Raw genomic sequence first — 27,719 nt, 5'->3', positions numbered from 1 at the left:
TCCTAAAGTTGTACAGATACATGTGTGGGGGGGAAAAGACTGTCAAAACTAGAAGTGATTCAAGTGTTGTACTTCAGAGAATGATGATTTCACTCATTCACTTCCAAATATCATGTCATAAGACGTCCTCGTTTCTAGTGCCACAAAACTGTTCTATGGCTGTATGAACACATAACTTTACAAAAAGATTAGATTACCATCTTTCATCATACACAGTAAGTTTGTTTCCACTCTTTTTCATTTAGTTATCAGCAGTTGAACATCATAAACATTTGTTTAAAAGTCCAGACTTGGCATGTAGGTAGTTCTAACATGTGCTACCAATTAGGTAGTGAATAACTACCTCAGTGCTGAGCAACGCAAGGGCGTAGGTTTGCATGGGACGGTAGAGACATAACACTACCAACTTTTCATGATGCTCAAATTATCCCCACCAAATTTTAAGCAACCTTATTTACATTATATAATGACTTCAGTTACATAGGTCATTTAGATTGTCTTCTTGTATGTTGTAAGGTTAGAATTGATCCTACCTTTATTAAATCAGTTTCAGTACTTTCATTATGTTCACTTACACTGACTCCTTTTCACTTGTTGAATGTGCCAGTCCATTTCCCCCCTGAAAAGCACGTTTGATTGGCTGATGACTTGAACCCCCCCACCCATTCACATCCGGACAGAAATACAACATGCCGCCTCCCCTCCCCCCTTCAAAGACGAGGGATATTAGAATTGTTTTTCCCGCCAGCAGCAGCCAGTGTAAGTAATGTAAAAAGCCGTCAATGTTGTGGAGGTGGGGAACACTCCATTAATTTTACTTTCTACTGCTACAGTGCTTCAAGTCGAATTTACTCACTGAGATTTCTTGAAATAATTAACAGCTAGCTGAAATAAGCTTAGGGTTTAGACTTATTTTCAGCAAAAAGTTCGTCTATTTAATCTTAAATGAAAAACTTGTTCGTCAGAAATGTTCTTAATTCAAGAATATTGTTCAAAACATTATTTGATTTTTTTTTTTTTTTTTTTTGACTGATTTTGGTGAAAGAGGACCAACTTTTAGTTGTATGGGCTCAATACGAACTAATAGTAATACTTAAAGTAAGTGGAAGAATCTGATGCATTAATCAATTAACTAGCCTTTAACATTCAAAGATGGAGAAAATTATTTGACTAGATTTTTTTTTAAAAATGATTAAATTAAGACGTTATATATTTGCAGTGTGAAAGTTAGTATAGGTCAATACAGATTTATTTTGCATTAATCATTTAGCCTATCAATTAATGAGGTTCATATTGGAGAGAAATGTAGCCCTGACCCCCATTCTCCAAATATGTTTGGTCTTATTAATGTCCCGTCCCCAGCAAAAAGTGTACATGCAGGTTATGCTGTTATATCGTCCCTACTAATATTAAGACCAAACCTACGCCCTTGGAGCAACGTGTATGTATTTGTGACCCTTCTAGCCTAACAATACGTTTGACAGTCTTATGTAATTCTACTAATATTCAAAGTGCAATGTGTGTGATAAAGGAAAACAGCTTGCGAATCACAAAATGCATTTAATGTTTCAGAGAAATTGGAAAATCAAGTTCATCTGAAAATTCACAATATAACACAAATCCTACTATTTCTTTGCTTTGGTACAAGAATGTTTTATTAAGAAAATGTATTTGGAAACGATCTCTGAATTGTTCTCAGTTTGGCAGATTCAGGGATTTCCAGCAGTAAAAAAAAGCAACCATCAGTAATAAAATGTAATTCATTGCATGAAATGATATTGACAGTTGTGTTGATATGTTTTACAACGCAATTTCTGCCATAATAACGTACACACTTACTGTCGGCACACAGGCATACATATGCAGCAAGAAGGCAAACCTGTCTTGTTTGCTCAAACAATTTTTCTGGTCATTCTTGCAAGCACGAAGCACGTGTAAACATCACATAGTGTAAAAAGGATCAACTGCATTTCACAGTCTTTTCTTTGGTTATCTTCTATGATGGTCAAAGGTGACAAGGTGAGTTGCAAAGGCACAATGGAAGTGAACAAATCCATACAACTACATTTTCCACACTTTTCCTTAGTGGTTATGTTTCTCTCCATTGAGGTTACTGTTACTGTTGGGGCCACTTGTTTGATTTTGGTGTTTACTGCTGCTGGAATGAATCTCTTCGTCTGAGCTGCTTTCGATGTCACTACGGTCATCCTTTGCCACCTAGCACACGATAAAGACAAAAACAAAGACAAAGGGTAGCTGAGGTCAATAGTGCATATGTATATGAGTATGCAAGAGAAGTATTAGACGTTTTATAAAACCTATACTACACATTACATTTGACCTCAGTAAAATGATGTTAATTTAGACAAGTTTAGTTTCTATTGATAAATACCTCTAAATTGCCACTTTAAATTCAAACTGAATGATGAATGTGTAAAAATACGGTCATCGGCTACAGAAAGACAACACGGGAATCAAGAGCAGGTCTAATTTATGTGTATAACACTACATTGGTTGTTTCAAAGATGTTTTATACTCCCATAATACGTTACTGATTGACAGGAGACACATAGCAGGCTACTTTCATTATACAATAAAGGGCATCTATAATTAACTCAAGACATGTACAAAATAACGGAATGCCCTTCTACAGTATATACTAAATACATGCACTGTAAAGTACAGTATACTGGTCTTGAAGTCATCAAACTGTGAGTCACATCAATACAGTATCCAAAACAGTATGCATTGGCCATCACGAGTAACTTACCTTTCCCTTGAATATGGCTTTAATTGCAATGCGCGCAATGAGGTAGAACCAGATAATATGAAGAGTCTGCAGGACGAACAGTAGGCCATTCAAAAGCCACCAGGCATGGTACGGGCCACAAATCTCCCAGCTCTCTATCAAAACGCTGTGAATAATCCTGTAAAAAAATGCACAAATATATACAGGACATTAGAGTACCGGTATACCAAATATATTGGATGCGGCAAGGGCATTTATGATTACAATTGGACAAACTCAGTAAAATACAGTTTCTGTCTTACCAAAAAGGAAAGATGACAAGTCGAGCGATGAAAAAGCTGATGCTAAACACAACAAACAGACCATCACACAGCCGCTGGTATTTGGCATAGTTGGCAAGCTTGGCTGCCTGTGAAGGTAAATGAGCCATTTAATATAAAAGTAAACAACCAACAATAAAGAAGATACCATGACTTTTAAAAGGAAAAAAAAAAAAGAGCAAGAATTATCGTATTTTCCACACTAAAAGCCACACCCTCAATGAATAGCATATTTTAAAAACTGTTTTCATATACACCAGGGGTGTCCAAACTTTTTGCAAAGGGGGCCAGATTTGGCGTGGTAAAAATGTAGGGGGCCGACCTTGGCTGACATCCTTTACGTAGAATGAATGAATGAATTTATTGTCATCATCATCATCAAAATCATTAACAGTTTCAGAGTGTGGAATTTGTTTACCCGAAGGAAAGACGAAGACAGACAAGGAAGACGGGAAAAGCAAATGCTTATCGGAAACAACAACAATATATATAGAACAATATATTTAAGCAAAATTTAGCAAGCCATTCAGTGTGTCACATTTGCTTTATTATTTTTTTTAATGAATAATTTCAACAATCTCGCAACTAGCCTTTGCGGCGTTCTCTTTCGACTCTCGGGCTCTTGCGAAATACTACTGCTGTGAAATTAAACTAGCTTCAAGTTGCTTCAATTTCTCGCTGCGTATCTTCCCTGTAACCTTGTCGTACATGTCAGTGTGTCTTGTTTGGTAACATCGCCTCACATTGAAATCTTTAAAAACAGCGATTGTCTCTTTGCAAATAAGGCAAGACACAGTTGTTGCATATTTTAGTGAAGAAATAGTCCAATTTCCACCTATCCTTGAAGCGTCGGCCATCACAGTCAACTTTTTTTAGTGCTTTGTCGCCATTTTAGAAAATTGGAAGTAGAGAGTCACACGGAGTAATGTTGCTTAGCCCTTAAATACCTGCAACATGAAGCAATTATCAGAGAATCCCAAAATTTGAATATTAAGGTCCTAATGAAACCTTTTTTTCAAATTTGTGAAAAGAAAAGTCAAAATGAATATGTGTAATAAGCGTTCTAATATCTATAACCCATGCTAAATCATGTTTTTTTCTCATGGAACCTGCAGATGCATGTGTCGACTTGCATCCATCTTTTTTTTTTTTTTCAAAAAGAAATTATAAATTAGTCTGAAAATCCTGAAATTTTAGGTGTATCAAATGCAATACATTTGGCAATAAAGGGTTAAAATGCTGCTGCCTTTTAGTGGGTAAATGAGGAGCAGCATTTCGTGTGTAAGCTACTTCATATGCTGGTTGCAGTACTGCTGACCAATTTATAAAGTCTGTATGTGGGCCAGATGTTATTGATTTTATGACAGAGGCTGGGGGCCGGATGAAATTTGACCAAGGGCCGCATTTGGCCCCCGGGCCTGACTTTGGACATGTCTGATATACACACACACAGTGTATCAAACACTTGTTCTCCCCACCGCATATACACAATATATATATATATATATATATATATATATATGTATATATATACACATACTTATACATACATATATATATTAGGGCTGTCAAACGATTAAAATTTTTAATCGAGTTAATTACAGCTTAAAAATTAATTAATCGTAATTAATCGCAATTCAAACCATCTATAAAATATGCCATATTTTTCTGTAAATTATATATATATTCTGTAAAATAAATTGTTGGAATGGAACGATAAGACACAAGATGGATATATACATTCAACATACGGGACATAAGGACATACATACATAAGGACTGTAGTGGGCATTTCACTCTCCTGGCATTTAAATCTGTCTATGCTGTCCTCACTCCGAAGCGTCTACTTTTTCCAAAGCTAGACAGCTAGTGAACGACGCCTTAATAATTAGAATTCTTCCTTTTTCATCTGATTTATTAATAAAATGGCCTCAAACCATTGTCCTCTTTAGACCGTCGTAAAACTACAAAATAAAAGTACACAAGCATTGCATTAGCAACAACGTTAGCTTAGCACGCTATACAGGTACACTAAACATAAACAAAAAGCGTCTCATACAAAAAATATAACATTTCGCTTACTAACCTAATATGTACATTCTTTACAACAACCATACTTACGGACAAATCTTGTCCAAGGATCATATAAGCACAACATTATCAGCCCGAGACGTCGTGCAGCCATAATGAAGAAAAGAAGAAAATAATAAACCATGTCGCAAAGCGACCACAAGAGTTCGCTGTTGGACAGCGCAAAAAGCCTAGCTGTAAAACTTACCAAAAGGCAGAATACTTTCCGAGCGGGACATGTGCGTTAATTGCGTCAAATATTTTAACGTGATTAATTAAAAAAATTAATTACCGCGCGTTAACGCGATAATTTTGACAGCTCTAATGTATATATATATAGATATATGGGGTGTAACAGTACACAAAAATCTCGGTTCAGTACGTACCTCAGTTTTGAGGTCACGGTTCGGTTCATTTTCGGTACAGTAAGAAAACAAAATGCAAAATAAAAATGTGCTAGTTGTTTATTACACACTTTAGTGCTTTCAACAATAGGAACATTAGCCTATAGACCCCAATCACGTGACGTCACAACTCCGTCTCCCTGACTGGTGCCGCCATATTGTCCGTCAGCTCATCGTGTTTACATACATATTACCGCTACGTACATTCCTCCTACTTACATACTGCGTGTTTTTCTGCTTGTCTAAGGAATCACCGCCTAGTAAACGAACCCACAAACCTTACTGACAATCGTTAACATTGATTAATCAAAACGGTGAAGGCATGTGTGGCGGTTGGTTGCAGTAACAGAGAAGATAAACGGTCATTTTAGTAGTTGCTGTGTGCCCATTGTTAAAAGGGCAAATCTCTAAAGCAGCACGGTTTGTTTATCTCGGTCCATGATGCGTTTGTGTCGACAACCGTCAGACAGCGGCGAAAACATCAATATGATGCCAACATGATCGCAGACATCATCAGACGGAGACTACGAAGCTCGTCGCCACGGTCGCGCAGCAAGAAGGTGAGCGCAACAACAGGTGTTGTGCCGAAAAATAGCCGCCCTGCGTGAAATGTCCCCCATGACGGGAGCGCCCACACGGAAACTACTTTCTTGTACTGTGAATATGTGATATTTTACCCTGCTTGAACTAATAAATGTCATACCTGTGTGATTGTCATGAGGATATGGTCGTGAAAACCTGTAGACTAATACATTTCTGTTCAAAGATGGTTATGTGGCCCAGTCCACGATTTGTTACTAAAATACAGTACTAATATTTTGTGTAATTTAATTATTTAAAACTGATCTTACAGTCGTAAATCCATTACTGTAATGCGTCCATGAAAACATTTGATGTTTTCACGTCAATAAAGCGTTATAAATAAACGCTCCCGTCAGGGGGGACATTTCACGCGGGGCAGCTATTTTTCGGCACATCGGCCGCTGTCGATCAAGTTTCATTTTACAATCGTGACAACGGTGACGCTCAGCTGACCAAATGTCGGTTTATACTCGGGCCGGTGCCGATTTTGGGTACCAGACTCCTCTTCGTGACATAAACTGGAGTATGATTGGAAATTTTATGGTCTCAGGACGAGCTCTGACGAATGGCACGGGACCAGACGGGAGGAAACATCGGTTTGGGCATCAAATATGGATCTGGCGACTGGATCGACCGAAGCTTTTCCAAATAACGGCTTTTATGCAACTCATCCAATGAGTTTACAGCGTCTGAACGCACCGGAGCTTCCATAATTTGCAAGTGAACCCACCATTAGAAACTACGATCAATGACAATACGGACACACATGACGGACAATATGGCGGCACAATACAGCGATCACGTGATAGTGTGACGTTGGTGATTGGGGTCTATACAAAGCTAGAATTCTGCTCAAAAAGTAGCGGGCATTTAAAGATAATAATCCAACAACAATTTGCCTTTCAGACCCCGCGTATTGGTCAGCTTTCTTTCTGAAAGAAAGAAGAAACAAGAAGTCCTGTGCTAAAGAGAAAAGTAATCCCAATGACAAAGATTTTAACATGTTAACAAATGAAATGCCTCAATGAATCATTTTTTCCCCCTTATGAACGGTTTTCAAAAGCTTTATTGGTGGATTTTCTCAAGTTAAAGCGCCACACAGAAATTAATAAATTTAATTGTATAAGCAGGATCTGTGTATTATTCTTATTTAATTACAGGTGTTTTAGCACATTTCGATTTATTTTATTTAAATGGGCTATTATTTATTTTATTATGTGTTTATATTTTACAAATGTGATGTAGTATTCATTTATAATGTATATTTTATGTAGTATAACTTTAGTTCCTATGTGAATATCAGTTCCGACTTGTTTTGTTGTGGTAGGAGGGTTTTGTATTGAACACCGTGTTGGTTATTATTATAGCAGAGAAGACAGCAGTAAATCAACAAAGACAAGTCAACTGTGCCCCGATCTACCACTCAAGAGATCTGATGGACTCAAAAAGTGGGTTACAATTGCATATTGGTTTGAAAATCGACCGGATCCACCATATTTTTACACGAGTGACTTCCAGTCTGCCTGATCCTAGCTAGTAGTATTGACGCAGGAGGGCCGCGTCCCGCCTCAAATAATAAACTCTGCCGTTCTTTTCGCGTGCGTTGCATTGAGCCGCTTCTGGGGCATCTAACACGCGGCCGCACTGCGACTGGTGTGCATTTGCTGATTGACTTTAACGCCCGTGTTTCACTGTGTTCTCGTGGCGGCCACGTTGTCGCGCCGTTGAACGTTTCTGGGTTATATACTGTCCTACCATGTTGGTCCTCATTATAGTAGAGAAGGCGGAGTAAATATAATCTACACAAAGAAACTGTAACCCGATCGACTCACAGCCTCGAAAAGTAAGGGTTACATTACGTCAGAACTCGTTTGGTACGCTTCCGTTCCGAACCGAGCACCCCGTACCGAAACGGTTCAATACAAATACATGTACCGTTACACCCTTTATATATATATATATACATATGGAGCACTGCATTATAAGGCGCAGTAGTAGTTAGTAATAGAGGTTGGGGTTTTGCTATGCATCCATTAGATAGAGCTGCGCTAAAGGGGATGTCAAGCCATGACTAATAACGGCGTGCCAAAACATTGATTTTTTTTATCCATCACGATTCGACATGTGACGATTCGATTATGATGCATAATGAGCAATAATGATCATCTTCCATATTAACTTAATGACAGGAACACTCCTGCTGCTGCTCGCAATAAGTGTTTTTTTTTATTTGGTGAAAGTACAGAAAGCTGTGAAATCAATATATTTTGGTAAAAAGAAGTCTAATAAGTCTTATTTATTTCTCAAGTTACTTTGTTTTTCAGAAAATGTGGCATTCATTCCACCAGAGTAATTTGTATTGTATTGTTAATAGAGAAATAAGTACGTACTGCCTTTGAAACATTTAATGTTTTTTTGACCTTGTGAAAAAGAGCAGCTTAAGGGGCAGCTTTGTGTTTTATGGGCATGTTTCCATTGTTCCTGTTGGATCATTAGCTGATTGGGGAAAAAAAAAAAAAAAAAACGTAACGGACATGAATTTGTTTGGTTACTTTAATTAATGAATACCGACAAATATACCTTGCTTAAAAGTATGAAGTAGCCACAAAGTAAGAAGAAAAAAAATCCTGATAGGTAGTGGGGAAAGATGCATGACAATCATGATCATCGTTAATACTGTAATAATCCATAGACTTCATAATGTATTGACATGACACAGTAGCCATTCACTGCATCACGGGGGGCGTCTCACACTCTGCTTCGTTTATTAGCAGTCGGTCACGTGCAGATATTTAACGCCGGACTTAGGTTGAAAAAGTACGAAAGCTTTACTGCATACAAACAGGAAGGATTGGCTCAGGAGTTATTTGTTCGAGGATTCAAGGTAATTATCATATTTTTCATACCGTGCATGCATTTTGAAACGTGAAAAAAATCTTAATTAGCCACTACAGCATTGGCATTATACTTTGCAATATTTACGTAAAATAACTGCCTGGTTTTTAGCTTTTAACGAAGAATTGAGACTGTTTTACGTCCATATCTTTAAAGAATTCAGGAATTTAAGCATTTATTCACAAGAATTTTCACGCAAAAAGCTTTTTGTTGTACTAAGTGGGCCGCCACAGTGACTTAACTGGCAGCACATTTGACATATTTACATAAAATAAATGCTAACTGCCCCTTTTTTTGTTTTTTCTTTTAACCAAGAATCGAGACGGTTTTACGTCCATATCTATAAATAATTCAGGGATTTAAGCATTTATTCACAAGAATTTTTATCAGAAAAAGCTCTTTGTTGTACTGGGGGGGGCGCCACAGTGACTTAACTAGCAGCACATTCGACATATTTATGCAAAATAGATGCTAACTGCCCGTTTTTTATTTGATTTTTGCTTTTAACCAAGAATTGAGACTGTTTTACGTCCATATCTATAAGGAAATCAGGGATTTAAGCATTTGCTCACAAGAATTTTCAACAGAAAAAGCTCTTTGTTTACATATGGTGGCCGCTAATTTGCTTACTGACTAGCGTCATAGTTCGCAATATTTACGGAAAATAAATGGTAACTGCACGTTTTTTTTTTTTTGCTTTTAACCCAGAATTGAGACTGTTTTACTTCCATATCTATAAAGAATACAGGGATTTAAGCATTTATTCAGATGAATTTTCAACGAATAAAGCTCTTTGTCTGTGTTTCCACTCGGTCAGCTTTAAGGGCCGCGCCAACAATGCTGGCAACTACGATTGCCTTGAGCTCCCCATGTGCACCTGGTCCTACACCAACCCCTACGCCAACAGCAGCAAGCAGATCTTCGTCTACTTTGACCCCATGCACCTTTAGAAGAACATCTACAGCAGCTTCCACAACAACGGCTGTATGGTGCTGCCCAGGTTTCCTGGTGCTGAAGTAACTGGCCAGCATTATTCACTTTATAAAAAAGATGAATAAAAACACCTATCTTTCTAAAACAAACATGTTTTTTTAGGAGCCTGAGAGGATAAGGTCGGCCCGATTCTCGAGCCTGAAGGTGCTGGTCAAGTGGGAGAACTACAAGTCTGTCAAGACCGGCTACAAGTTGACCCAGAATGTGCTGGCGCGCTCTTCGATCGAGAAGCAGAGTGTCAGGCTCATCACGACGGTCATCAACCCCGACACGGTCGCCGGGCTGAGGCTCCTCGCCATGACCACGGGCAAGGAGGAACACAGCGACGTGGAGACGGGCCGGGCGGTCCTCAAGCGGCCAGCTCTCCCCATGGCCCACACGGCGTCCTTCAGAATGTCGCTGTGGGACTCCTTGATGTGCAGGAAGCACAAGAGCATGTGCTGGAGTTCCTGGCGGTCCCTCTTCAACTGTTTTGGTGTGAACTTCTCCAAGGATGTGATTTCAGAAGCAAAGAAGAACAAGGCCTTGGAGTGAGCCTTGGAGTCTTATCCTGCACTGTAAAGGGAGATGCTCCACAATTTCATCGTACAACTGTATAATAATAAAGGGCTATTCTATGCTATAATAAGTTGTGATTGTATATAAAATGTATTTAAAATCTATATATTATTTATTTCTGCATGTTTTCCTCAAGTATTAAGTTTCTGATGGTAAATTGAGTGATTTATTAGCTGTAAAAAAAAAAACTTGCAGTAAATTAAAAAAAAACTTAAGTTGCTATTTTGGGCAAAAACTTATATGTTAAATATTGCTATTGATCCTGAAAATACAATTGATTATCTCTGCATTTGGTGATTTTTGTGCATCTCATGTAAAATCTGATAATTTTATAGCCATTTTATCTTTTGTTTTACTTATATAAAAATTAAAATCAATTGGCCTTTTATAAGGGAACGACTTTAAATTTTTTCATGCCGCTGCTCATGGAGACTCATATATGACTAAGGTAGGTGCCTGTCTTGGTTTGAGGTTGGTAGCAGCTTTGGTTTTTAAAATATTTGAATTTGAAGGTTTTCAAAATAGGCCCCATATGGATTGGCCCTGCACCCCGTGACTTGTCAATATATTATGAAGTCTATGGATAATCGTTCAAATATCGAATCGTACTACCCTGAATCGTAATCGAATCGAATCTTGGGGTGCCTTAGATGGCTCACCCCGAATGATTAACCAATATTGATCCATATACAGTGCCTTGCAAAAGTATTCGGCCCCCTTGAACCTTGCAACCTTTCGCCACATTTCAGGCTTCAAACATAAAGATATAAAATTTTAATTTTTTGTCAAGAATCAACAACAAGTGGGACACAATCGTGAAGTGGAACAACATTTATTGGTTAATTTAAACTTTTTTAACAAATAAAAAACTGAAAAATGGGGCGTGCGATATTATTCGGCCCCCTTGTGTTAATACTTTGTAGCGCCACCTTTTGCTCCAATTACAGCTGCAAGTCGCTTGGGGTATGTTTCTATCAGTTTTGCACATCGAGAGACTGACATTGTTGCCCATTCTTCCTTGCAAAACAGCTCGAGCTCAGTGAGGTTGGATGAAGAGTGTTCGTGAACAGCAGTCTTCAGCTCTTTCCATACATTCTCGATTGGATTCAGGTCTGGACTTTGACTTGGCCATTCTAACACCTGGATACATTTATTTTTGAACCATTCCATTGTAGATTTGGCTTTATGTTTTGGATCATTGTCCTGTTGGAAGATAAATCTCCGTCCCAGTCTCAGGTCTTGTGCAGATACCAACAGGTTTTCTTCCTGAATGTTCCTGTATTTGGCTGCATCCATCTTCCCGTCAATTTTAACCATCTTCCCTGTCCCTGCTGAAGAAAAGCAGGCCCAAACCATGATGCTGCCACCACCATGTTTGACAGTGGGGATGGTGTGTTCAGGGTGATAAGCTGTGTTGCTTTTACGCCAAACATATCGTTTTGCATTGTGGCCAAAAAGTTCAATTTTGGTTTCATCTGACCAGAGCACCTTTTTCCACATGTTTGGTGTGTCTCCCAGGTGGCTTGTGGCAAACTTTAAACGAGGCTTTTTATGGATATCTTTGAGAAATGGCTTTCTTCTTGCCACTCTTCCATAAAGGCCAGATTTGTGCAGTGTATGACTGATTGTTGTCCTATGGACAGACTCTCCCACCTCAGCTGTAGATCCCTGCAGTTCATCCAGAGTGATCATGGGCCTGTTGGCTGCATCTCTGATCAGTTTTCTCCTTGTTTGAGAAGAAAGTTTGGAAGGACGGCCGGGTCTTGGTAGATTTGCAGTGGTCTGATGCTCCTTCCATTTCAATATGATGGCTTGCACAGTGCTCCTTGAGATGTTTAAAGCTTTTTGTATCCAAATCCGGCTTTAAACTTCTCCACAACAGTATCTCGGACCTGCCTGGTGTGTTCCTTGGTTTTCATAATGCTCTCTGCACTTTAAACAGAACCCTGAGACTATCACAGAGCAGGTGCATTTATACGGAGACTTGATTACACACAGGTGGATTCTATTTATCATCATCGGTCATTTAGGACAACATTGGATCATTCAGAGATCCTCACTGAACTTCTGGAGTGAGTTTGCTGCACTGAAAGTAAAGGGGCCGAATAATATTGCACGCCCCACTTTTCAGTTTTTTATTTGTTAAAAAAGTTTAAATTATCCAATAAATGTTGTTCCACTTCACGATTGTGTCCCATTTGTTGTTGATTCTTGACAAAAAAATTTAATTTCACATCTTTATGTTTGAAGCCTGAAATGTGGCGAAAGGTTGCAAGGTTCAAGGGGGCCGAATACTTTTGCAAGGCACTGTATAAGGCGCATCGGATTATAAGGAGCACTGTCTGTGTTTGAGAAAATTGAAGGCTTTTAAGTATGTCTTATAGTGTGGAAAATATGGTATGGTAAAATAATGTTTTTTTTTTTTTTTTTTGCTGTCAAAATGAGGCATCATAGTGGATGAGTAATATGTAAACCGCCTCACAGCTCTGAGATCAAATGTTCAAGCCCGGGCTCTGGCCTTCCTGTAAGTTTGTATGTTCTCCCTGTGTCGGCGTGGGTTTTTCCCCCGGTAATCCGGTTTATCTCCCATATTCCAAAAACATGCATGGTTGGCTGAACACTCCAAATTGTCTTTGGTATGAGTGGGTGCATGAATATTTGTCTCTTTGTGCCCTTTGAATGACTGGCAACAAATGTACCCCACCTACTGCCCATAGTTATCTGGGATAGGCTCTGGCATCCCAGCAACACTCGTGAGGATGAGCGGAATGGAAGATGAATGAAAGTTCAAAATGAACTACAAACAGGCTAACTCAGAACCTACAGGCGACAATAAGTCTGCAAATTTTAAGGAATTTAATCAATCAGCCCTGAGTAAAAAAAAAAAAAAAAAAAAAAAACTTAAACAGGGCTCCGAGGATTGGTTTGTATACATACTATGAATATAAATCCCAAATTTCATTTTTATCCATAAATGACAGAAGAGCAGCAATTTAAGTTCCGCATATAATCTAATTAATCAGCTCTGAGACAAAAAAAAAAAAAAAAATCAAACTCCAGCACCGACGCGTATACATCCCTAGCATGTAAATTTTATTGGGATCCGTCTAAAAATAACAGAGGAGTAGCAATTTGAATTCCACAATTAATCTAAAACAGCAGAGTAAAAAAAAAAAAAAAAAAAAAAACTAGAGTATTATTGCACATACGTGCTTATAAAATCATTCTGTCACAAATAATGGAGGAGTAGTAATACTGTATTAACTAATTCATTACCAAACATCATCTAACAAGACATCCCCTTCTTTCAGGCTCCACACAATATTGTATTGCTACATGAACACAGGAAACACAGAAAGCTTAGATTCCCATCTTTCATCATTAAAAAATGTTTCTACTCTTTTTCACTCTTTAGTTGTTAGCAGTCGAACAACATAAACAACATTTTTCATATGTTTTTGTTAGTGAAGGAGTTACTTAATGTCCTCCAAAAGAACAAGAACAACAACAAAGCGAGTTTTTGAGAACTTCCTCCAGGCGGTCTAATAAATAGAGGGACATTACAGTTAAATAAAAGCAATTATATGTATCAATATCTTAGTGCCTCTGGTGTCTTCATCAGAGTTAATCATTATTTTTAAAAAAGTAGCAGAGAAATTTAAGCCCCTGGGGCATTAATAACAAAGTGGTTTATTTATGGATTTTTTTTAAAGGGCTAAGGAGCCTCAGTTTACAATGTCAAAATTTTCATTCATCCAATTTTGCTGAGTGGATGATGATATCATTGTGAATTTGTCTTCATTTTTTTAAAGGTTATTTTCATGCCATCACCAATCCTAACCACCAAGGGAAACTGTCCTGCTTGCTTACTCTAATACTGTTAAGCTATTGTGGCTAATAGCTGCATAGCGACATAAAAAAATTGGCAATTTAGTTGCTTGTATACATATAGACCCTACTCACATGACGTCACAACCACGCCTCCGCGCCATATTGTCCGTCAACTCGTCGTGTTGACGCATTACCGCTACGTAAATTCCCCCTATTATGGCGTGTTTTTCTGCTCATTAACATTAATAATCAAAATGGTGAAGGCGTGTGTGGCGGTTGGTTGCAATAACAGACAAGATAGACGGAGAGACTTGAATTTCTACCGTATTCCGAGAGACCCGGAGAGGAGAGCGAGATGGACTGCTGCAATTAGACGAGAAAACTGGGCTCCAAACGATTACCACAGATTATGTAGTAGTCATTTTATATCCGGTAAGATACATTTAATATATATTTAGAGGGTTTTGGGCTGACAACCACAATTAAGATCATTGCGAGGCTAATCGCCGACAACATACAGTTTCAAATTCAAGATTCTTATTTCTTCCACCATCATTACATTTTGAATAATATTTAGCTGGTACCAAGTGAAAGAAGCTGGCCTCGTCTACAGATCATCAGTTAAACAGGTGTGTCCAAACCTTTTGCAAAGGGGGCCAGATTTGGTGTGGTAAAAATGCGTTGGGCTACGTTGGCTGATTTACATAGAACAATATATTTAAACAAATTTTAGCAAGCCCTTCTGTGTGTCACATTTGCTTTATTATTTTTTTAAATTCATAATTTCAACAGTCGTCTTTGTGGCGTTCTCTTTCGACACTCGGGCTCTTGTGAAATACTGCTGCTGTGAAATTAAACTAGCTTCAAGTTGCTATAATTTCTCGCTGCGTATCTTCCCTGTAATGTTGTCGTACATGTCAGCGTGTCTTGTTCAGTAATATCATTATCGCATCACTTCGAACTCTTTGAAAACAGCGACTGTCTCTTTGCAAATGAGGCAGGCACAGTTGTTGCGTGTTTTATTGAAGAAATAGTCCAATATCCACCTATCCTTGAAGCGTCGGCCATTGCAGTCAACTTTTTTTTAATAGATTGTCGCCATTTTAGAAAATTGGAAGTAAAGGGTCACACGGGGTAATGTTGCTTAGAGTGCTGCTCTTAAAGTTTTTCAAACTTTCGTGAGAATAGGCTGATTTTGTGTGGACAAGATAGTTGTAGATATCAGGGTAGCAGATGTCAGGCAGAGAGGGCGAATACAGCGGGTCGAAAAATATCGATTTAGGCATCAAATATGGATCTGGCGAATGGATAGACTGAAGCTTTTCCACATAACGCCTTTTATGCAGCGCATCCAATGAGTTTACAGCGTCTGAAAGCACCGGGGCCTCCATGAATTGCACTATAAATTGCACGACAAATTGAAACCATTGAGAATACGGATAAACAAAGACGGACAATATGGCGGCCGGATACAGCGGCACTGCATTCTGTGACGTTGGTGAGTAGGGTCTATACGTAGTTATGTCTTTAGAATACCTGGCCTTTTATAGGATGTGACAAAAAAATCCCTTCTCTTTGTAATGGCAGTTTTGTCCCCCCCCCCCCATGTTTTTTTTTTTTTTTTGTAGAAAAAAATCCTACAACATCTCGCACTAGTCAAAAGTTCATTATGGAAAAATGGGCACGGAGTGAAATGTGGACAAGCTCGTTACACGGCTGACAATCAGGGCAAGCCCAAAGTTAATCAGGATTAAGTCTGCAAACCTACACAGACTGCAGTAGGAAAAGTTAAGCCAAACAGCTTGCTGTGCATCATTGTCAAAGGTCACGAGCGATAGTCAGGAAACCAAAATGTGAACAAACTAACTTGTAAGCACTTAGCAACAAAATAACAAGCTGCAACAAGACACACTAGTACATTTAGTGAACACACACTATTAAATACGATTCAATGCAATGCATTACTCTTTAACTGTGACACGATAAAAAAAAAAAAAAGTGGCATTATTATTGGAATTAAAACCATATTTTGAGACGATTCGACTATATACAAAAATTTGGCAAAGCGCAGATGACCAGAAATGAGTTTTTAAATCTGCCGATTAGCTCCTACTGTCATTATAGCGCTCTGGCGTCTCCATCTCGATGATGCCGTCGGCGGAATAGCAATTTCAGCAGATTTAGAATTCAGCCCAATGGAGGAGGAAGCGTTTTTCCGCGATTCTCATTCAAGTGAGGATCTTTCAAGTGACATTGTCGATCCAGAGGCAGCCTGTGGCATACAGCCATATATGTTTGAGTCGTATTTGGAGGAGGAGGAAGATTCAAAATGACAACAACCTTGACGCTGGTGACGAGAGCACACTGTAAAATGTCAACATTGTTTTTTCTTTCTACTCAATTATTTTTACAGGATATTCTTTGTATCCAAGTATTTTTCCCTGATGGATAAATAAATTGTATGGTCATGAGAAATAACAGTCTTGTGCCAAATGGAATATGAAATATTAAAAATGCATTGAGTCAGTACGACAGGGCTAAATTACTGCATAATAGTCAAAACTGCCGACTTCTTAAACCTCCCAAATGATATTTTATGCCACCGGAGTTAGTCCGGCTCCTGTCATTTCTCGGCAGGGACTCGAAGACGGAGGAAAGAGTGTAAACAAAAGAGGAGTATGACAGCTAGGCTACATGCTAATCTGAACAGAGCGGCTCTTTCAACTTAAAAAAAAAAAAAAAAAAAAAAAAAAAAAATCACACAAAACTACCCCGACTTATGTCACACACAGCGGCGGTGACAATTGTCTTTACCGATCGGCCAGTCACCGGCGGTGAGCAAGTTTCAGCTCGTCGTTCCTCTGCTGCGGCTCCGGCAGGAAGGCAGTGCTTGTCGCCAGGGACGCAGCAGGGAAATAAATGCCAAAAATGGTGCATTCTTGGTGAACAAACCGGCCGAAGTCGGAGCACATGGCTGCCCAAGCCCAAGCCTAGTATAGCGCTCTTTTGTTGGTTGGCACACAAAGAGGGCCAAGAGGGATGGAACTTTTGACACAATCGAGAACCGCAGACGAGAGGGGGGGGGTCCCCTGGCCCAAGCCGAGAATAGCACCATCTCGGCTGGCACACAAAGAGGGCCGAGAGGGGTGGATGTCTCTGCACAACAGAGAATCTCAGACGAGTGGGCGTGGCTGTCCGAGCATGGGCGCTCATCGGCCGGCGACCATGGTGTGCAACAAGCTGCCGGTCGTCCGCGGAGGGAGGCGGCCACCCCCACCTTCTCAGTTCACAGGGAGCATCGTCACCCACAAAATGCAAACCGCCTCCTTATTAAAACGTGTGCTATGATCCCAGTATTTGACATAATATAAAACACATAGCTTATTCACTTCCTCGTCCATTCAATAGTCGCTCCATTGTCATACTTGTTTTGCTCATTCTTTGCAGTGAACAGGATCTTTTTGAAACCTAGCAAGGTTCACACCACTCTCCCAGGTGTTGCAACAAAAGCCTGCAGCACATTGGGCTGGCATGACGCGAAAACTAAATCCGCAAAACCAGCGGGATCCGCAGTCCTTTTGCATACAGTAGTATGGCTGTATAGTGAAGATGATGTCTCCCGTTAACATCACATTCGCTCACTTCCTCAATCCAAGACCGTGGCCGCAAGTCTCACATTTTTGTAGCCCGGGATTAAAAAAATTGAATAAACATATCAAGCGCTTCGGCACACATCCAAATTGTCCATAAAATACCGCGTGTAATTAGACATGTGCCAATTACTGGTTTCAAGGTAAACCGTGGTATGAAAACATTACGGTTTCAAAACCGCGAAAATTTTCCGTCATACCATCCCTAAGGTATTAAGCTATTTTTTTTCTAACAATGCATGGAGAAATCCCTTGCTTGCAGCTGCAAGGCTCTACCCTCCCCCACCGGATGTTGCTCATTGTCAGTGAGTCAGCTGTACACGATGGATGGAGGAGGTGATACTCCTGAACTTTTTCCCCCATCGAAGAAAACGAAATCGCTGGTATGGGATTACTTCTGCTGCAGAAACGTTACAGACGGGCGCGGCTTAGAGGAGGGCCAAGCGGTATGTAAAACATTTTTGCGGAGGGTGGCTGCCGAGGAGGCAATACCTCCAATATTATTTCGCATTAATACAAAACTAAAGGTTAGTAAACACTGTCCTGAACGTTTCCCACCAGCTAAGCGAGTTAACTCCAGTGTGTTTAGTGTATCTAGCAGTGGTAAAACATGTGTTTTTTTTCTCTCTGGCAAATGTCTGTGTTGAGAAAGAGAATGTATGTATAATGTAAACATGATACGAGCCATGCAAATGTGGTTTTTATGGAAAATAATTATTTTTTTTCTGATGGCAATAATGTCGAGCTGTGGCTGTGGGTTTAGGCTCATCTAAAGGACTGCATCTATTTTAATTTTGTTCAGAATATTTTGTATTTTTTTAAAAATTTATTTTAACAACAGTATACTTATGTTCCAATTTGCTAATATGTTTTGAAAAATAAAAATCCTTTTCAATTATTTTTTTCCCCTCAAGATATCTCAATGTAACACATTTTAGAGCTCTAACTGCAATACCGTGATACTGTGAAACCGTGATATTTTGGCTTAAGGTTATCATACCGTCAGAATATCATAACGGCACATCCCTACGTGTAACATGAAATAAATATGCTTCTTTGTGTCACAGGAACTTTAAAATACTTTTAAAGAAGCTTAATGCCTGAGGTTCATTCGGATCTTTGCATAGTGACCTTTACACTTGAAAAAAATGGTTATACATCTGACATGTTATCAAGGGCTGAGTAGATGCATTTTTATCTTTCGCAGTTTCTTTTACACATATTTTAGAATATTAAAATATGATTAAGCATCATCTCTAACAGACTGTTCTAGAGCTGAAACGAATACTCGAGCAACTTGAGTAACTCGAGTTTAAAAACTGATCCAAGTAAATTTATTCACCTTGAGGAATCGTTTAATTTTGCCAGCTCTAAGCATCACGTTTTGCCCGGACTACTTTTAATGCGGGACAACGCGCTGACGTCACGTACGTAGAGGAAGAAGGAATACAAATTTAAAAAAGGAAAACCTTACTGCAGCCGACAGCTGCTTCAAACTACGCCGACGTTGCTAAAAACTACGTCCGCATGATGCTAGTTTGGTAGCAGGTAATGTCCGATGCGTCTCATAGAAATCGCATGCATTTAGAACGAGATGCGAAATGACAGACTCGGCCGCCACTGGGCAGCGTTAGTAAACAGCCACCATCTTAAAGCAGTAGACTTCTCAGCGCTAATAAATATAACGTTACTGTCACTAGCTCACGTAACGTTAGCCCTTCGGATGGCTAGGTTTCTATTGATTATGACCACTGTTGATGCGTGGCTAACGTGTCTTACATACAGGCTTTATTTAATCTGTAAAAACACAGCAGAGAGTAATGAGGGTGTAAAATTAAAACATAATAAAGCTAACTGTCAGTTTTAGCTCAGTAGTCATTGCTGAATAAAACACCAAGTAGCACTGGTCCCTAATGTGCTCCAATACAGCAGGTATCATACATTTATTTTGAACACTGCAAAAACTCAAAATCCAATCAGTACTTACAGTTTAGACTAACTTAAAACTTAACTAGAACTTGAAAACAGCTTGACACAAATGGAAATTCAATTGAAACACATGGGAAAAACACAGCTTCCAAGTGATGTGTGTTATCAAGCGTAATTACATTTTTAGGTAAGATTTTTTTTTTTTTTTTAATAAGATCTAGAAGTTTTTTGAGTGAAAGCAGTGTTTTTTTATTGTCACATCTGAGATGCAATTGTTGGCCGTTTTCAACAATGTACAGAGAAAATAAAAACATTGATTGACTGAAAATGGTTCAGTATTGGATTGAATGTCTTTTTTTCTCATGTATATTTATATTTGCTCTTTACCTAAAAAAAAAAATTAAAAAAAAATGTTTTATCCGATTACTCGATTTATCGATAGAATTTTCAGTTGATTACTCGATTACTAAAATATTCGATAGCTGCAGCCCCAGACTGTTCAACCTGAGGTTACTATGAATCTACTTGAGACTAACAGATGTGCTGAACACGTACAAAAGAGAAACAAAAAAAAAAATCCTTCCTTTACCTCAAGGAAGATGTCTGATGCATCATGCACACACATGACCAGAGTGCCAGCTCTTAACATATTGTTGGCGTAGGAGAACGTGATGAGGAAAATGGTGGCCAGGTGGTGGACAAGCATGATGATGAAATCCTGATATTGATGAAATGAAGAGAAAATGATAGAATGAAAAAAAAAATCGAAATTAATATGCACACTTGTAGTTTTGTAATATATCACAAGATCCATGTATTCGGGCAGAGGTGGATAGTTACGAAAAACTTTATTCAAGCAAAATTACACTGTTAGATAGGATGACTAAAAGAAAACAAAAATTACTATAATCCTCATGACTTTAATTACTTGTTGGCAGTTGAGTTGTTGGGACTTGGAAGCACGGGATTGTCCAGTATTTTGCACAATTCCATGCTTCTGCAACGTTGTAGGAACAGTTTTGGGATGGCCCATGCATTTAGTGCTCCAACCAAGGTTGGGTTTCCATCCGGATGTATTAAGCTTTCTTTGCAAATTTAGAGAAAATGCGCTTAAATTAATAAGAAAGTCACAACAGTTGTACAAGTATTTTTGGCTGGTAAAACAGAGTCAGATAATACAAGTTGAACCAATACTGCGTACGAGAGCAATAATCCAACTATTCTTAATAAAAATATGTAAACACTAGAGGCGTGCGAAATTCCGATTCTTAGATTATTCGCGATTCGGCCATGGAAGATTCGAGAACGATTCACAAATATCCAAATTCCAATTGTTGAATTATCCCAGGTAAAGCGGAAGTAAGACACAGTCAGCGCGGTCTTTGGGACGCAATGAGGAACAGGCCGAGAGTAAATATCATGTTCAACTCATGCCGCTAGATAAAAAAAACAATCATACCTGACTGTGGCTGACAGCCGCTACAAACAACGCCCAGTTACTAGTTGCTACAAACATACGGCTACAGTAGATATCATATATATGTAGAACTAGATGCAAAATTACAGACGACGTCGGTGTTAGAACTTGTATTATTGAACAGAGATGCGAAATGACAGACTTTCCGGCGTAAGTAAACGGCCGCCATCTTAAAGCAGTAGACCTCTCTAGAAGGCTCTGTTGTAAAGAACGTAATTAACTTTTTATCTAAAATACTTCTAAATCGGCAGAATCTTGTCTTGAATCTATCTTTAAATGATGAAATAGTTTTAAAACTTTGACAAAAGTAGACAGAAGGGAAATTATGGAATAACGGGAGCAATTTTAACAACTGTAACAGTTGATTCACGATATTAAAGTAACTGAATGTAGTTTAAAGCTGCTGATACAGAATGGGGACTGGAGTTTTTTATTTACTGTTATTTTCGTATATTTGTTTACTGTTATATGTTAACTTGATACTGAAATAGTAGTTTGGTTTAGCCTGAGAGGATTTTTTAACAATTTTAGAACTAATGTACAAAACATTACTAAAAAAAATATTTTTTTTTTTAAAACGGCGGGGGGTGCATCAATAATCGTTTTATAATCGAATTGGAGCCTCTGAATCGTAATCGAATCGTTAGGTGCCCAAAGATTCCCAGCTCTAGTTTTACGTTTGAAAAAAAAAAAAAAAAAAAGATATTGCCTCAAAACTATTCTGACAATTATTATTCAATCTACAGGTTACTCCAGTAAATACCTCGTTACAAACCACCTCTGCTTAAGGGCCAATGAAAAGCAAATGTGAAGCTGCTTTGTGATACTGTTGCGTTCATTGCCCAACCTGTTTTACCAGAAAATTAGTCATCAGCTAATTCGAATACACGACGACAATAACGAATATATAGACAAAGGTGACAGTACTTGTTGGAAATTTTGCTGATATATATTTTTTTTAGTTTTAAGGACCAGTGGTGACTCACCTTACGTTTTATGTCTATAAACTGGGAAAACATCAGAGACCAATAGAAAGCCAGCTCAGCCACATAGTGATTGAATTGTTGAGGACTCTGATGCTACGGGAGGAAGGGTAAAATAAAAAGAGCTGTAACACTGGCATTACTGTGTGGAAACAACACCGAATAACTTAATAATATGGGCTTAAGAATGTGAAATATATGAACCTGAAAGGGATAGTTGTCCCAACATAGTCTGGTATTCCACGTCCAGGGCGACTGAGAGAAGAATACGAAATAGTGTTTATAACCACCAAACAAAACATACAATGGTGCTTGTTAAGAATTCAACTCAACTTACTGCCCATAAATGACGAACGCCATAAATAAAAATCCCCAAATAAAATGTGAACCGCCACCTGAAGTGAATAAAATAGAGATGCTAATTTTTAATCAATAGTTCAGCTACATTTATATATTACATCCACAGTATATATAAAATATAAAAACTTGCAGAATTTTTCCCAAAACTTACATGCTCTCACAGAACTTTTTCTGCATGCTGGGCTTGTCTTGATTGCGACGGATACGAAACCATCTCTGTATTTTTCGTACATCCCAGTCCACTTGTTTGGAAAGTCCCTCCAGTTGCTTTGCATCTGGACACTAGTGAGGACAACGAAGACGTGAGGACAACGAAGACTTGAATTACCTGCTTTTGACTATCTCCACAGATTATAAATCTCCCAAATTCCCAGGCAGGCAGTCTCAGTGTGTGCAGAGATTACGTTGGTGCATCTAGTGTAACAGAGACAAGTCTTGACGGACGAGGCAAACGGGTCAAATTATGTACCGTTTTGGACAGATACACCCGCTCCAGGACAGCATTGGACTGGGCTTGTCGATGCACTCCTGCCTGAATCTGAAGTATGTGGGCACAGGGCTTGGCCACTAGCCTGTATACACACACATACGAAGGCAAAAAAAAAAAAAAAAAATGACAGTGGGGGAAGGGACACATTTGATGTAGTTAAGCAAGGCATTTAGACAGGGCAAGAGTCAATGAGCAGTTAACAACCAGACATAGGAATAGCTTAAGTTTTAACCAACTCATTGACAAACTGTTAAACTTCACACATTAGACTACAAAGTTGTGTTAAACCCATGTATGTGTGTTAGTTAGCGGGAGAAGAAAACAAGAGGCTTTCAGGGAGACACAGGAAAACAGAAATCCCAGGGAATGTGGCACCTAGTCCAAACAGTGCCTGATGACCTGTCATGTGAGCATATTAGACAGAGACGGGAGGGTCTCGGACCAGAATGCTGATGGGTGTCACAAGATGATCTGTTTCAACTGACCAGTGTTCATCATCCTTTTACAAACCCACCCTGTTTATCTGAAATGGTTTCCCCCAACATGGGGAAAAAATGAGATTCAGGAGAAACCCAGTCATGGTTTGGGCCTGCCCATTTTCTGGCTGCTCCCTTCTGAAATACACATGTAAATTCAACAAAACGTTTCCCAAGAATGATGCAATGGAAGGACCGAAAGGACCCTTGTTTTGGAATTAACGTTCAACAAGTACTAGTTCTAGTTAATTGCTGGTCTAACAGACTCAACCGTCTCATATGAGACTCAAAAGTGAAACACGTCATGCATTGACACATTGCTAGATTCCATTTTCTGTTGATAAAGTTGATCCGTACTGGATCATTTCTCTCTTGAATCCAAATATAGAACGTAGCTCTGCCAGCTCTTACTCTGTTGCGCACCGTGGGATCACGAGATCCGAGACTTTTTTGTGGTCGAGTGTTGTTTAATGACCAACATATGAAACCCCCCGAGAGAAAAATGAGAGAATGAGGGAAGCAGACAAACACGAGCAGAGTTTTACCTTTCGAACAGGATCCTTAACACAAAAACACCAACAGCCAACGGAAGGGCGTAAAGTATATCTCCCACTCGAGGGTACTCCACGCCAGGTGGTGGATGCTCCAGGTCCGCCCAGGAAACATTTTCGGGAAGCCAAAATCTTTCGCTCCAAAACCAGGCTGAGAACGAGGAAGTCATCGGGGGAGCAACAGTTGTAGCCTAACCGAGTAAGGCAGCGTTTTCCAAAGTCCACAAAGTTACTATGCTCCCACCCCTTCCTAAAGAATAGCGCTGGCGCTAAGTAGGCATTACCGCCACTTAGCTCCTAAGAGTAAACTGTGCAAGGCGGCTAGCTTGACACTTACAAGGCAACACCCACCGCAGTAATTTTTCAATGACGCTCCTGAACGAGCGGCCGCCCGCCCACAGGGACTGAGCTCGCAGATTAGCCGCCTTCCGCCCACAGCACGCCGCCTACCGCTCTGTCAAGCCACCGTGCAAGCTAGCGGCTAACTATCTGATCCTTACCTGGCCTGAGAGCTAATTGTTCTCTTTCGTAAAATTTGACGAGTGCTACCCAGTACTGTAGTGTGACGGTAAGTCAAAATGCTTTAAAACGCGAGGAAGTCGCCAGTAAACGTTTTGCGTCACATTCTATGACGCTTCCACATTGAAGTTCTAAATATAATTCCACATACCATGGGTCATTCCGGGACACTTTCGACACTAATATTTTCAAAACACGCTTTTCATTTTACAGTTAATAAGTATTCAATGATGAAATCATTTTCTTTGCCCATCTCAATCATAGAAAGTACACAGCACGAGTGTTTTTATATGTTGTTTTTGATGCAACCCATTAAAGGTAGGCCATGCAAGCACATGGCAAACCTAACATTTGAAAAAGTATAAATGGTGTAGCTGCAAGGGCGTAGGTTTGCGTAGGGAGTCGGGACATAACACTACCAACTTTTCAGGATGCTCAAATTATCCCTACCAACTTTTAAGCAACCTTATTATGATGACTTCAGTTATATAGGTCATTTAGATTGTCTTTTTATATGTTGTAAGAAAAGAATTGATCCTACAATTATTAAGTGAATTACAGTACTTTCATTATGTTCACACTTACACTGATCCCTTTTCACTCGCTGAATGTGCCAGTCCATTTTTTTCCCCTCAAACACACTTTTGATTGGCTGATGACTTGACCCCCCCCACACACACACACCCATTCACAGCCCGACAGAAATACAGCATGCCGCCTCCCCTGCCCCCTTCAAAGACGAGGGATATTAGAAGTTTTTTTCTGCCAGCAGCAGCAGCCTCTGTAGGTAATGTAAAAAGAGGTCAATGTTGTGGAGGTTGGGAACACTTCACTAATTTTGCTACTGCTACATTGCTTCAAGTCAATTTTACTCACTGAGATTTCTTGAACTAAAAACAGGTAGCTGTAAATAAGCTTAACAGACTTATTTTACGCAAAATGTTTGTATATTTAATCTTAAAAGAAAAACTTGTTTGTCAGAAATGTTCTTAATTCAAGGATATTGTTCAAAACATCATTTGAAAGATTTTTTTTTCTTTCTTGATTTAGGTGAAAAATTGCCAACCTTTAGATGTATGGGCTCAATACGAACAAATAGTAATATTTACTTAAAGTAAGTGGAAGAATCTGATGCATTAATCTGTCAACTAGCCTTTAATACTCAAAAAAAAGATGGAGAAAAATTATTTGACTAGATTTTACAAAAATTATAAGATTAGGACGTTATAAATTTGCAGTGTGAAAGTTAGTATAGATCAATACAGATTTATTTTGGATTAATCATTTAGCCTATCAATTAATTAGGTTCGTATTGGTGAGAAATGTAGCCCTGACCCCCATTCACCAAATATGCTGGGTCTTATTTGTGTGCCGTCCCCAGCAAAAAATGTACATGCAGATTATGCTGTTATATCATCCCGACCAATATTAAGACCAAACCTAAACCCTTGTGTAGCTGCATAAGTCTCTTACAAAAACCAATTTATTTTACTTTATTTTCTCATGGCCTGAATGTCTCTAAATTGAATTAAAAAAAAAAAAAAATCCTTGCCTGACATTGATAGACGTCCAAATTATTACTGGGAAGAATGGCTGTGAATCCAGGCGTTTCAGTAGCATTGACGGTGCAGGACATCCAACCCATATAGACCGGGAGGGCTGGCAGTGATTATTCAACAATGAGTTAAATTGAATTTTAGCTTTTTCGCTATATAAACTAGGGGGTGTGACAAAATATTGAAATGGTGATATATCGTGATACTTTGTATCCCAAAAGGTTATCGATATGCTTCTGCCAAGAATCGAGATATCGTTTTGAAAAGGTGTCAATGTCTTTTAAAAAAAAAAAAAAAAAATTAACAAGTTGCAACCAAAATCTTCCACCATAATAGTGTCTCAGTTAACTCTAAGGCTGCATTGACGGTGCTCGACGTCTAATCCATTTAGACTGGGAACGTTCGTTCATTTGAAATCGGAGCATTCACAGTTATTCTCTCCGATTTTCAGGGCATTTGCAGGTCACTTGCTGTTCATTTTACAACATTTACAGGTCATTTTCAGCTGAGTTTGAGTCACTGCCTATTCATTTGGGTGATTCCCAGGTCATTTCCTGTTCTTTAACTCAAAATACAGGAAGAGACCCATAAAATACCCCCAAATCGACAGGAAGTAACTGAAAACCAACAGGTAAATGCCCTTAAATGGCCCAAAATTACCTAGTTGCCTGGCATTGGCTGCCACTACTGGCAATAGACGTTCAGTCCGTTTGAAGTGGGAGGGATGGCAGCGAATGAACAAATGTTCATCCGCTGCCATCCCTCCCACTTCAGATGGATTGGACGTCTACTAATGATAAACTCATTCCAATTCACAGTAGAAGCTTGTTTTTCTGTTTATTAGTTGTTTGTAGAATATCCTAGAAGGATTTCTTGACCAATGTATCGATAATCGTTGTATCGCCATATCGTCAGATCATCATTATCATGAGCTTTGTATTGCAAATCTTATCGTATCGTGAGGTACCAAGAGGTTCCCACTCCTATTTTGAGGTTGCCTGGCACCGCCAGACTATTCTCCCTGTATTTTTCAAACACTGTGAGAAGAGCGTGGGACCCATCTCCTTATTGGCCTCTCGAGCCAGAACAAAATCATCCGAGCAATCATATTTGTTGTGTCTCGCGCTAGCCATGTTGAATAAACTTCTCCGCTCTCCTCGTATGTTTTCCCTTGCGCTAGAGCAAGAGTGCCCAAGTCCGGTCCTCGAGAACCCCTATCCAGCTTGTTTTCCATGTCTCCCTCCTCCAACACACCTGAATCAAATGATCAGCTCATCTGCAAGCTCTGCAGGAGCATGATAACGATCCTGATTATTTGATTCAGGT

At 39.1% G+C, this 27,719-nt stretch overlaps 2 protein-coding genes across 5 annotated transcripts in view; one reads left to right on the top strand and one right to left on the bottom strand.

Moving 5' to 3' along the window:
• Positions 1-1,438: 1,438 nt before the first annotated feature.
• LOC130909462 (ceramide synthase 5-like) lies at positions 1,439-24,898 on the bottom strand. Its single transcript, XM_057825983.1, has 10 exons — positions 24,313-24,898; positions 23,271-23,373; positions 22,953-23,083; positions 22,779-22,836; positions 22,646-22,696; positions 22,445-22,537; positions 20,571-20,699; positions 3,052-3,158; positions 2,771-2,927; positions 1,439-2,217 (listed from the first exon to the last, which is right to left on the bottom strand). The coding sequence occupies exons 1-10, from the start codon at positions 24,486-24,488 to the stop codon at positions 2,083-2,085; spliced, it is 1,140 nt and encodes a 379-aa protein (XP_057681966.1). The 5' UTR covers positions 24,489-24,898; the 3' UTR covers positions 1,439-2,082.
• Positions 24,256-27,719, top strand: part of slmapb (sarcolemma associated protein b) — a 19,029-nt gene continuing 15,565 nt past the window's right edge. Inside the window, exon 1 of one of the 4 annotated variants that reach the window (XM_057825960.1) lies at positions 24,256-24,517. The gene's annotated coding sequence lies outside the window, so the exon portion shown is untranslated. Of the gene's footprint in view, positions 24,518-24,658; positions 24,887-27,719 lie in introns of those variants that run through there. The other 3 variants (XM_057825948.1, XM_057825938.1, XM_057825970.1) reach the window with 3 other exon arrangements.

The sequence above is a fragment of the Corythoichthys intestinalis genome, chromosome 2 (assembly GCF_030265065.1).
Source record: "Corythoichthys intestinalis isolate RoL2023-P3 chromosome 2, ASM3026506v1, whole genome shotgun sequence".
NCBI classification, from domain to species: Eukaryota; Metazoa; Chordata; class Actinopteri; order Syngnathiformes; family Syngnathidae; genus Corythoichthys; species Corythoichthys intestinalis.
The sequence above is the reverse complement of the archived record's forward strand: the minus strand, read 5'-3'. Positions and strand labels throughout refer to the sequence as shown.

Excerpts from the sequence above, each read along its gene's own strand:
- LOC130909462 (XM_057825983.1), bottom strand. The coding sequence starts at position 24,488 with ATGACTTCCTCGTTCTCAGCCTGGTTTTGGAGCGAAAGATTTTGGCTT. Across the intron at positions 22,538-22,645 it reads GGGACAACTATCCCTTTCAG|CATCAGAGTCCTCAACAATT; the intron begins GTTCATATATTT and ends TTCCTCCCGTAG. Across the intron at positions 3,159-20,570 it reads CATCAGACATCTTCCTTGAG|GCAGCCAAGCTTGCCAACTA; the intron begins GTAAAGGAAGGA and ends TTACCTTCACAG.